At 54.6% G+C, this 9,837-nt stretch overlaps 3 protein-coding genes across 3 annotated transcripts in view; 1 reads left to right on the top strand and 2 right to left on the bottom strand.

The window, feature by feature from the left end:
- The window catches only part of MONBRDRAFT_28152 (uncharacterized protein), a gene marked incomplete at both ends in the record, with an annotated part of 2,266 nt that extends 2,059 nt beyond the window's left edge, over window positions 1-207 (bottom strand). The window contains one exon of the mRNA XM_001748552.1: window positions 9-207. Within this exon, the coding sequence (XP_001748604.1) occupies window positions 9-207 (199 nt within the window). The remainder of the gene's footprint in view (window positions 1-8) is intronic.
- Window positions 208-515: 308 nt separating this feature from the next.
- MONBRDRAFT_28151 (uncharacterized protein) lies at window positions 516-1,918 on the top strand (the record flags this gene model as incomplete). The annotated part of the gene is made up of 3 exons (XM_001748623.1): window positions 516-568; window positions 649-723; window positions 826-1,918. 3 exons carry the CDS (start codon window positions 516-518, stop codon window positions 1,916-1,918), a joined length of 1,221 nt encoding a protein of 406 aa, XP_001748675.1.
- Window positions 1,919-2,797: 879 nt separating this feature from the next.
- Window positions 2,798-9,837, bottom strand: part of MONBRDRAFT_28150 (uncharacterized protein) — a gene marked incomplete at both ends in the record, with an annotated part of 7,996 nt that continues 956 nt past the window's right edge. The window contains 24 exons of the mRNA XM_001748551.1: window positions 2,798-3,300; window positions 3,425-4,383; window positions 4,896-4,998; window positions 5,391-5,517; window positions 5,595-5,684; window positions 5,767-5,853; window positions 5,925-6,088; window positions 6,203-6,236; window positions 6,488-6,549; window positions 6,636-6,784; window positions 6,952-7,082; window positions 7,203-7,280; window positions 7,378-7,460; window positions 7,562-7,650; window positions 7,736-7,805; window positions 7,900-8,034; window positions 8,093-8,303; window positions 8,396-8,452; window positions 8,542-8,654; window positions 8,756-8,825; window positions 9,000-9,195; window positions 9,301-9,366; window positions 9,470-9,533; window positions 9,628-9,721. Coding sequence (XP_001748603.1) covers window positions 2,798-3,300; window positions 3,425-4,383; window positions 4,896-4,998; window positions 5,391-5,517; window positions 5,595-5,684; window positions 5,767-5,853; window positions 5,925-6,088; window positions 6,203-6,236; window positions 6,488-6,549; window positions 6,636-6,784; window positions 6,952-7,082; window positions 7,203-7,280; window positions 7,378-7,460; window positions 7,562-7,650; window positions 7,736-7,805; window positions 7,900-8,034; window positions 8,093-8,303; window positions 8,396-8,452; window positions 8,542-8,654; window positions 8,756-8,825; window positions 9,000-9,195; window positions 9,301-9,366; window positions 9,470-9,533; window positions 9,628-9,721 — 3,735 coding nt within the window. The remainder of the gene's footprint in view (window positions 3,301-3,424; window positions 4,384-4,895; window positions 4,999-5,390; window positions 5,518-5,594; window positions 5,685-5,766; window positions 5,854-5,924; window positions 6,089-6,202; window positions 6,237-6,487; window positions 6,550-6,635; window positions 6,785-6,951; window positions 7,083-7,202; window positions 7,281-7,377; window positions 7,461-7,561; window positions 7,651-7,735; window positions 7,806-7,899; window positions 8,035-8,092; window positions 8,304-8,395; window positions 8,453-8,541; window positions 8,655-8,755; window positions 8,826-8,999; window positions 9,196-9,300; window positions 9,367-9,469; window positions 9,534-9,627; window positions 9,722-9,837) is intronic.

The raw sequence follows: 9,837 nt of genomic DNA, 5'->3' as shown, positions 1-9,837 counted from the left end.
CCACACACACACACACACACACACACACACACACACACACACACACACACACACACACACACACACACACACACACACACACACACACACACACACACACACACACACACACACACACACACACACACACACACACACACACACACACACACACACACACACACAACACACACACACACACGCGAATTTTTTATGTCTTTCGCGCATTTTCATTAAATTTTATGATTTTTATTTTATTATTACTTTTACGAGCATAGATCTGAACTGAGCTTACGTGCTGGGATCGGTGCAGATGGCAGGATCAACGGGACCTGGGCTGGGCGGGCGATGGTTGGCAACGTCGGTAGGGTCTGTTGGTCTTGTCGTGAGTCTTGTGCTGTTGCACCTGGTTTTACCCGTCGCGGGTCAGGCAACGTACTTTGTGAGCGCCAGCCTGGGAGATGACGCCAGCCCGGGAACAGATGCGAGCCATCCGCTGAAGACCCTGGCCGCTGCATCGAGCAGGTTGCAGGATCATGACGCCGTTCGCCTCCGACGTGGTGACGTCTGGCACGATGAGACGCTTCAGGTGGACAACCTCACGGGCATTCACGTGTGGGACTACGGCAACGCTTCTCTTCATCGCCCGGTCATTGAACACGCCACTAGCTTTCTCAATCTGACCTACTGTCTGACCTTTGTCAACTGCGGCAACATTACCGTCGAAAACCTGCACTTTGGCGGGTGCGTGGCTGGATTGTGTGTAATCTCATCCCCGTACATCTCCACACATGCCTGATCTTCTCGTCCACCCTCTCATCTCCCTTGCGCGCGCTCCCCCCATAGATGCTCGACGGCCATTCACTTTTTGTTTGGGGCAAATATCGTGCGATCAGACTTTCTCGTACAAAACAACTACTTTCGCGATCACCAGGTTCCCCCCGACGCCTACAACCCACAGTCTGGCTTCTGGAGCCGCACGATCGACTTCTCCTCCATGGCCGTCGCGACCGTCTACAACGCCACCATCCAGCACAACGCCGCCAATCGCATCGATGCCTTTTTCGACACCGTAAACGTCGGCCTTGTCAACCTTGTCCTCCAAGCCAACACCCTCCACCATTGTGGCGGCAATTGCGTCATTGTGCGGGGCGAAAACTCACTCGTGGATGGCAATGTCTTTAGCTACGACCAGCCCCAACGCATGTTCTTGCATGGCACGACAGACATCATGCTTGGTCCAGTCCACGGGTCCACCGTCATCAGCAACAATGTGTTTGTTCGACGCGGTGAGTACGAAGGCAGCCCCGACGGCTGCGGCATCGACTTTGAAGTTGCCTCGGTTGGTGTTCAAGTTCTAAACAACTTGTTCTATCAACCGTTTGCCTCTGGCGTCATGATCTTTGGCCATGGAACCACGGCTCAAAACTTCACACTTGGTGGTAATGCCTTTGTTCAAGCCGGTTGTGAGGCTGTGCGCGGCGATCGCGCCGGCGTTGTCTTTGTGTGCCCTGGCGGCGCCCAGCCATCCGGCCAATTACGGGACAACGTTTTTCAGACCTGCACCAATGGGGTTCCCGCCATCCTCGAGGGACAGCCCAACTGCAGCTCAAAAGTGCTCCGAACCAACAATACTGTCACCGCCCAATTCCCACTGGCTGCTACCCCGCATCTCGAGGTATTTGCTCCACCCATGACAAGTACCGACCCAACCGTGCTGATGTTGACCAATGCCACCAGCTCGGATCCTTTGGCAGCGATCCGATATACTATGGACGGCAGTGTGCCCTCTAGCAGTTCTCCGCTCTTCCCAAACTCGGGCCTTGAGTTGCCTTGGCCAGCCGAGGTGCTCACAATCAACTTGCGCGCGTTCTCGGACAATCGCCTTCCCTCGGTGGTGGGCAGTGCCATTCTCGAGCGCTGGGCGTATCGGCCATGACCTTCATAATCGACGCGCTGTGAGCAAGCTAGATGAAAGCAACGGCTAGACGAATGATGTAGTCCGGTCTGGAAGACCGCCTCCAAGTGTGCCCCACCAAGTCTCAATCGCAATATCGCATTGGGCGTGTCAATTCGGGTGTCAATTATTCATTTCAACGACAAGGTTCAGCTGTACGATTATCATATCATGGGCAGGATTGGATATGGCACTTGGTCATAACAATAATATAATCATTCACGTTTAAATCATCAAATGCAAGTTGTGCACGACTTGCGGCCAGAACGCATTACTCGGGGCGACTCAGATGCTGTTGCGGCGTTGCAAAGCGGCCATGGCCTCTGCCGGGGCAGATGACAAGCTGGGCTGGCCAAGCCAGCTCCTATCAGAGCTCGAACTGACGGAATCCCCCTCGATTGCGCTTGCCTCTTCCTCCCCTTCATCAGGATGGGCAACATGATCCTGGTGACGATGGCAAAACTGACAAACTTGGCCAGTACCAAAATAATGAAAGCAGCGCTGTGTTGGCGGCGATACCAAAGGCAGGCATGAGCTGAGCTGGCGCAGCCCATCAATGTCAAAGTTGAAGGCACATTTGCCATGTGTCCACATGATGCCAACATACCTCGTTGGCAGTGCCAAGAAAGTGGTTGCAGGCGGTGCAAAAGTTGGCCGAGTCAACAACAGGATGAGCGCAATGGGTGCGCCCCTCACAAGTGAGGCAGGGCTGAAGGTGCTGCTCACTGATGGAGCCATGCGCCCGTTCGTACTCGCGCATTTGTTGGCATACTTGAGCAGCGTCCTACACGCTCAAAGCGATAACAATGATGAGTGAGAGCGTGGGTGCCAAACAGTCGGGAGTGACGGTCAGGCTGCATGTCAAATGCACACTGCAAGCAAAGCATGTCCGGGACGCACCCCTCGAGCTCGGGCTGCGTGCTCACGTCGCAGTGCGCGACGGTGCAAACGTCGGCGGACGGCGCGCAGAGAAACAAGACCTCCCACGGTGACACAAAGGAGGGGATAAACGACCAGGTATTTGCCACTGAGATAAACGGCTCCCACTGGAACAATGCCCAGCACAGCAAGCACGCGCAGGCTCCACATTTTTGCCGAGTTACACTGGAATTTGAGCTCGCTCAGCTTGGGGAACAGCTGTTGGTCATGGCCACTTCGGCCATAACGATAGTAGGCGCCGCCGCAGTTCCAGCACATTTCGTAGCCACAACGGCAGGTCATGTGAGGGCAACCGCCATTCTTCTCGATGCGATTCAAGCAATTGGGGCACTTGCGGGTGGTGCGCCAGAGCCAAATCTTGGTGCGCAGTCGTGCCACCAGTGATTCGCGTGGAGGTCGGCACGGCGCGCCAGCATGATCCAAGCCTAGATTGAAAAACAAGCCAGGAAGACAACGAGGGGTTGTCAGCGTCTGCAGGTGTTGAAATGGCTCCTCGTGCCCATGCAACCCAGACGAGACAATGGTCTCAACATCTTCATTTTCACTCACCGTGATAAGCGCAAAAGCTGAGATGGCAGGAGGGACATTCCAGAGCCGGGAAGGCTGCTCCCACGTCAACGGCGACGTGACACGCCGGGCAACTCGTAGTGGACGGGTTGAGAAAGCGCGTGTGCAGATCCTGCAGCTTGTCAAAGTCACGTGCATGGACGGCTTTCCGCACTGTGGTAATGGGAATGGACTCTTGGCAGTGGCCAGGACACTGAAAAGGGTTGACAAAGTGATTGTTATCCTCAGCGCGCACGCCGAGGCAGCGGGTCAGACACCCCGAGCAGACGGTGTGTCCGTGTTGGCAGGTGTAATGAAGGGTCGAGGAGCCAGCAGCAATGTCTTCAAAGCAGACCAAACATGAAAGCTGGTGCTCAGCTGCGCTAGCTGTGGCTGCTGCGGCCGAGTCGGCCGAGTCGGAACCGGCAGCGGTACAAGAACAGCATTTGGGCGGCTCCCACGCGTCGCTGAAGATGTCATGCTGTAGCGCAAAACTGAGGATGGATGTAGCATCGACGTTGGATTCAGAGTCGGAGCACGTGTCGCTGTCACTGTCCGTGTCGCTCGAGCAAGACGTGCTGCTGATGGCATCTGCTGACCAAACACCGTCGGCGTGGCAGAGGCAGGCGGGACGCCGCTTCTTGCGCAGCATGGAGGCTCGGCGTGCCTCGCGCGTCTGACGCCGACTGCGAGCCACCTGTGCGGCCAAAGCAAAGACGCTGGCCGAGTCGTTGGAGGATGTGAGTGGCGCCGTTGCGGGTCGCTGTGGTGTCTTGAGGACAGCGGTGCGTGTTTGATTCGGTAACGGCGGAGCCTCGGGCACGCCCGAGGCGGGAATGGTCGTTGTGGTCTGCTTGGTCATGATGGCCAGTGACAGAGCGAAAATGAAGGGCCCCAGTGCAGTCTTGAGAAAAATGAGTTGGGAAAAGCCACCCCGCGCACCCGAGACGGCGACGGGACAACTTCAGAAGTGGACGCGGGGGCAGGGGCGAGAGAGGAATAAACGAGATAGAGGCGGGGAAGCTAGTCATGCAAAATGAGACAGGTAGACGAGTTGTGCAGCTCTGCCGCTCAGCCTCGCCCTCGGGGGTGCCAACGCGGCAACGCTCGGTCTTACGCGTATCGTCATGACTGCTTGCATCGTCAGTATGGGAGGAACGAACCCGACTCCTAAAGTAAGACGTTTGATGGAAGAGCCAAATTTGGCATTTCAGGTTCCTTCTCTAGAGGTTGTGTTCGAGTCGTGTTGCAAAGCCAGAGAATGAGCATTGTCTGCAGCAAATTGAGAGAGTTTGTCGTGTCGGTCAAGAGCTGACGTGATAAAATATAGCTAAAACAGAGATTATGATCGATCTGACAATAAATAAAGATGCTGTCAGAGCACGATATTTGAGGCAGAGGTGTAGCCTCAACCAAAGGCAACTCTATAATTAGGGGCATGGACTATATAAGGTGTGATTAATATCACACTTACTCATTGATGTCGCGAAGGCCAATCTTGGCGCGCGCTCTCTGGTGGCAGTCATTGACTCGGGATGACTTTTTGGATCCAGTGACCGCGGCGTATCCGACTTGCGCTCGGTCATCACCCACAGTGTCATGTCTTTTCTGTGATTTGGACATGTCGATGTTCATAAACTGCACGTGCTACTGTCTCGATGGTGATGATGAAGGAAGATGTTTTGTGGATTCGGGGTATTCTGAATTGTGTTCGAAAAAGAAACACTCTTTCCCAAAAGTCCTCTTGAGCGTCTGGCAAAGGGAATCGTAGATATCTTGCTTTAGGCGTCCAGCGATGCAGCAACCGAGGTCGTAGCTGCAAAAGGATAGAAGAACCCCCCCCCCACCCCCAAAGAACACAAAAACAAAACAAAAAACAAAAAACAAAAATAAACACCCAGTTTACATGCCAATGAACGAGTCGAGTGGTCGATAGCTAGCAAAGAGCAAGCAGCAGTTTGTGACGCACCGTTGCAAATGTTGTGGATGGACGCGTAGATGGCTCGGATCATCGAGGTTTGCCATTGAGGACCCTCTGTCAGACCCGGGAGCTGCACCTCAAAGGTTTGCTCCGACCGCGTCGACAACCAGGTTTTCTAAACAACAAGATCCCAGGGTCCACGTCAGGAGGACCCTACACACCCTTCTAAAGAACGCGGCTTGGCGCACATACGTTAATGTTAGCCGCCTTGTCGCGAAGCTCGACCAGCAGATCCACCGTCGTCGCGATTGCCGTTGTGACTGCCTCGCGCACAGCAGTGACCTACAAGACGACAAGCGTGCCGTGTCAGTCGTTCACAAGCTGGTTTTGACCACAATCAAGAGTCGACTCCCGGCTAACTCACCGTCTTGCGTCGTGGCTTAGGCACTGACTCGGGCAGTTCCAAGCGCTTCAAGATCCGCAGCACGATCAAGCGATAGCTAGCCAAGATCTGCAGCCCACATCGGTGAGCGCGTGCCGTCGGACCTGAGACACAAGGTGCATTCATGCTAGTCCACAAACCTCGGCGGAATCCACAGCAACCTCCAGATCTGCCGATGAGGGAAGCGTTGCCGCTTCCAAAGCAGCTAGACGCTGATTTAGCTGCTTTGCTACCGCTTCATAGCCCTGGCTCAAGGCGCGCGCTGCATCGCCCACGCGAGACACCAGCTCAGTGAGCGCATCCCCTATCGCAGGCAAAACCACAAAAGTATTTGGTGAGATGCCTGCGAGTGTCGTGGCAGCCGACAGCTCCGATTTCCTGTTCTGCAGGGTGCCGGGATTCAGTAGGAATTGCATACCTTTGCAACCACTCTCGGGCATGTCGTACACGGCCTGCAACACGAGGTTTGCCGTCGTCAAGAACGAATGCCACATCTGCACGGTGTCAGCATGCAAGAACACGCCCCGCGGTCGCAGTGCCCCCAACGCCTGTCACAAGTCCCCGCAAAACGTACAAAACACGCAGCACGACATGGATGAGGAAAGAAAGACGAAGGCACCTGCCACCTTGATACAAGAGAGCGGTCTGCACCCTGCTCGCACACGGGACGCCACGAAGCAGCGGGCAGGAAGTAGGGGCGCACCGTGAAAGGATAAACAAACTCGCTGGTCGCGGCTGCTGCCAATGACGCTTGATGCTGGTCAACTGTCGCAATCACAAGTGTGCACAGAATATAAGCACAACACAAAACCATAGCTCGAATGCGTCCCGTTTTCCCTCTGGGCGCTCACCCTGGGCCAGATCAGCCACCAAAGCAGTCATGTCCTCGGCAAAATTGTCCACATTATCATCCACGGTACGCTCCAGGACACGCAGCAATCGACACCGGAATCGCAAATAACGCGCATTGAGCTCCTTGACGTACGCGGCATCAACCGATCTACATCCCGCAAAAAAAATAAATAAATAAATAAAATAAAATAAAAAAAAATAAAAAAAAATAAAAAAAAAGAGAAATTATGATCTCCCTTCCTAAACCGGTCCTCGGCAAGAAGAAGCCACACGTCAAAGCGACTCATCCTTTTGACTACGCTGCGCACACCGTACCGAGTCGAACGGACAAAGTCGTCCATCACCTCAAACTGGCGGTTGTCTGCAAGGCCGTTGGATGCCAGCACCTCGTCACTGGGCATGTCTTCGACAACCAAGTCGAACCCCGATTGCATCTCTGTCAACGTCTAAAGCCGCAGAATGTCTGATCAGCAAGTAAAACCCATCCCTGCATGCTTAGCACCCAGCGCCACATGCCCGCCAATCACTCAGGCCTTCTTCCCAAAACCAGAGCTACAAGCACGTACTTTGGCATTGGTCATGAAATGGATGCGAAGGGCATCGCAGGTCGAGCTTGTCGCCATTGTTGATTTTGACAGCTTGTGCTGCGGGTTCCAAGCAGCCACGGATTTGCGCGATCCATGCCGATTGTAAGAGAAATCGGCAACCACATTGAAAACTCTTTACAATTCAGTTACATACCAGCATGTGATAAAATTCCTCAATCATGGGGAAGGTGTTGTGCTGGAAGGCCCGCGTCAGAGCCTCTTGAGCTGACGCTTCCGCTGCGCAAACGCCACAAATGAGATGAGGAGGCAACATATTTCAAGACCAAACAGAAAAAAAAAAAAAAATGGTTGTGGGAAACGATTGGAGAACGACCAACCACCACTGAGAAAGCGAAGGCCCTCGTTGGCCAGCCCCAGTGCTTGCTCGCAGCCGCCAATACGGGGCAAAGTCTCCAACATGAGATATCTGTGTGCGTTTCCAATCAAATTTGTGAATGGCTGACGTGACAAGGGGCATTTTGACGACCAGCAGCCCAGACCCAGACCCGTACCCAATCGAATCGTGCTGAATGGACTTGATGTCGAGCATGCGCCAATGTGTCAACGCCGATGCGCCCGCACCTACAAGTGCATGCGATCAGATGAGTCGGGTGAGCCAACGACGCAGCTCAAAAATTCAAAGACTTGGCGCAAAGGGGGTGGCAAGCTGACGAACCCAGCAACAAGTAGATGCGCACAAGGCACAGCCGCAGCTGAGACGACGCTGAGGATTTGGTGAGCGCAAACTCCAGCAAGTGCACGGCCCGAAGCAACGTTGTGTGCTCGCCTGCCAGGGTTGATGTGTATGAGACTGAGCCAACCACCAAGGCGGGCAAGATAGTAGGAGGGTGCGCACGCAAAAGCCAGACCTTGGGCAGCGAAGAGATCCAGGGCGACGTGCGCGGCCAAGAGAGCAAACGTATCGGCGTATTGGAGTTCTGTAGACTGAAGATCGGCTCCAAGCGGGAGCGTCTCAATGTACTCGGCCGTCAGGGATGAGAACTGCTCCTCCGTACTGGCAAGTGAGCTGCAATAACGCTGGAACATGCGTTCTTGACCGCGGCGCAGCGCCAGTTTGACCTACAACCCCAGCCCCCCCCCCGGCAATGTTAGACCGTTAGACCGGCAAGCACAAAGGCACAGGCACGAGAGTCCTGTCGCTCGCCACGTACGCTCGATTCCTGTCGTGCCTCTGCTGCCTGCAGCGAGCTGGCCACTGTCGCCAAAAACTAGCATGTCGGCAAGCCCGAGCCAGGTGGGGTCAGACCACAGTGATTTTACGCCAGTCAAAATCCAAATATATAGGCAAACCCCATACCTGCGCGGTATGACCGCTATCCAACAGGCGGTCCAAGTAAGATTGCAGATCCGGAAAGCAGCAGAGCTTGGAGCCAAACTTTTCGAGATATTGTTCCAGAACTGGCTCGACATCTATCATGTCACACAGCGCCATCAAGTAAGAAGACCCAACTGGCAACGCCAGCAGAGCGGCTGGAGCACATGGACTCAAGACAGTCATGTCGTGAGCGCACCGGTCCAAGGATTGCCACGGCGCTGGTGAAACTCGAGAAGAGCCAGAAAGGGCCCACGACAAGGACCAGACTGCACAATCGGACACAATGGGAGAGATGAGGCATTGCAAGGCACAAATATGATGCACTTTGCAATGACACATGGCAAGTTGCAGCTGCAGCAGCAACGCGCGACAGCAGGGAGCCAGGTGAAGCGGAATTGCAACTGCATCTGGCCATGGCAATGACGATGATAACAACTGACCTTGGCAAATTCCTGACGGGCCAGCTTCTCGAGGTGAGCCTGAACATCAGCAAACTGCGTGTGTGGCTTAAATTCAGAACTATGGTAGGATGCCTCGTCGGCGGTGTCATCAGTGGCATCACCGGCCGAGGCAGCAGGCTCCGCGAGCGCAAAGGCCGAGTCGAGATAGTGCAGATAAGACACCCAGTCATCGGGCCTAGCAGGGATAAATGGGTCAGCGAGTGCCAATGAGGGCTGCCGAAGGGCAAAAGGCGGTAGCCCGAAAGATGAGGGCGGGCGGAGGGCGTGATTTAAATCGTACAGGGCTGCCAAGTTTTCCTGAGCCACAGCATTGAGCTGGGCGTGTTGCTGGCTACCCTTGAGGGCGCTATGGGTGATAAAACAAAGCTTGGGGTGTGAATGCAAGCAAGCTGGCGACATGGTTCAAGGGAGAACACGGGTCACATTAGACTTGGGAAGCCATCACGCACGCCATCAGCTTGCCAACACGGTCTCGACCTCGCGGCAAGAGTTGTCCATTGCCCAGCTCCGCACCTACACGAGAAGCCCAAAGCAGAAGGCGGGCTCATGAGAGTTTGTCCAAGGAGGTTGAAGCATCCGATGTGAAGAGTGGGATCAGGAAGCTCACGGGTGTCGCGATCCAGAAGCTCGAGCAGCGCCTTGGGCTGCGCCGTAGCATCCAGAACCATGCAGTAGAGGGCAAGGGTTTTTTCGTCCAAGGTCTGCGGGATATCAGGTGAGGGGTGTGTGCAGCTGCTTGTCAAGGGACTTTCAACGGGCGTTGATCTACGAGCGGTAAAAAAATGAAAAATCAAACCTTGGCCGTGGCGCGGGCCGC

This window comes from Monosiga brevicollis, genomic scaffold (assembly GCF_000002865.3).
Source record: "Monosiga brevicollis MX1 MONBRscaffold_24 genomic scaffold, whole genome shotgun sequence".
Classification (NCBI taxonomy): Eukaryota; class Choanoflagellata; order Craspedida; family Salpingoecidae; genus Monosiga; species Monosiga brevicollis.
This window is presented reverse-complemented; position numbering and strand designations above follow the sequence as displayed.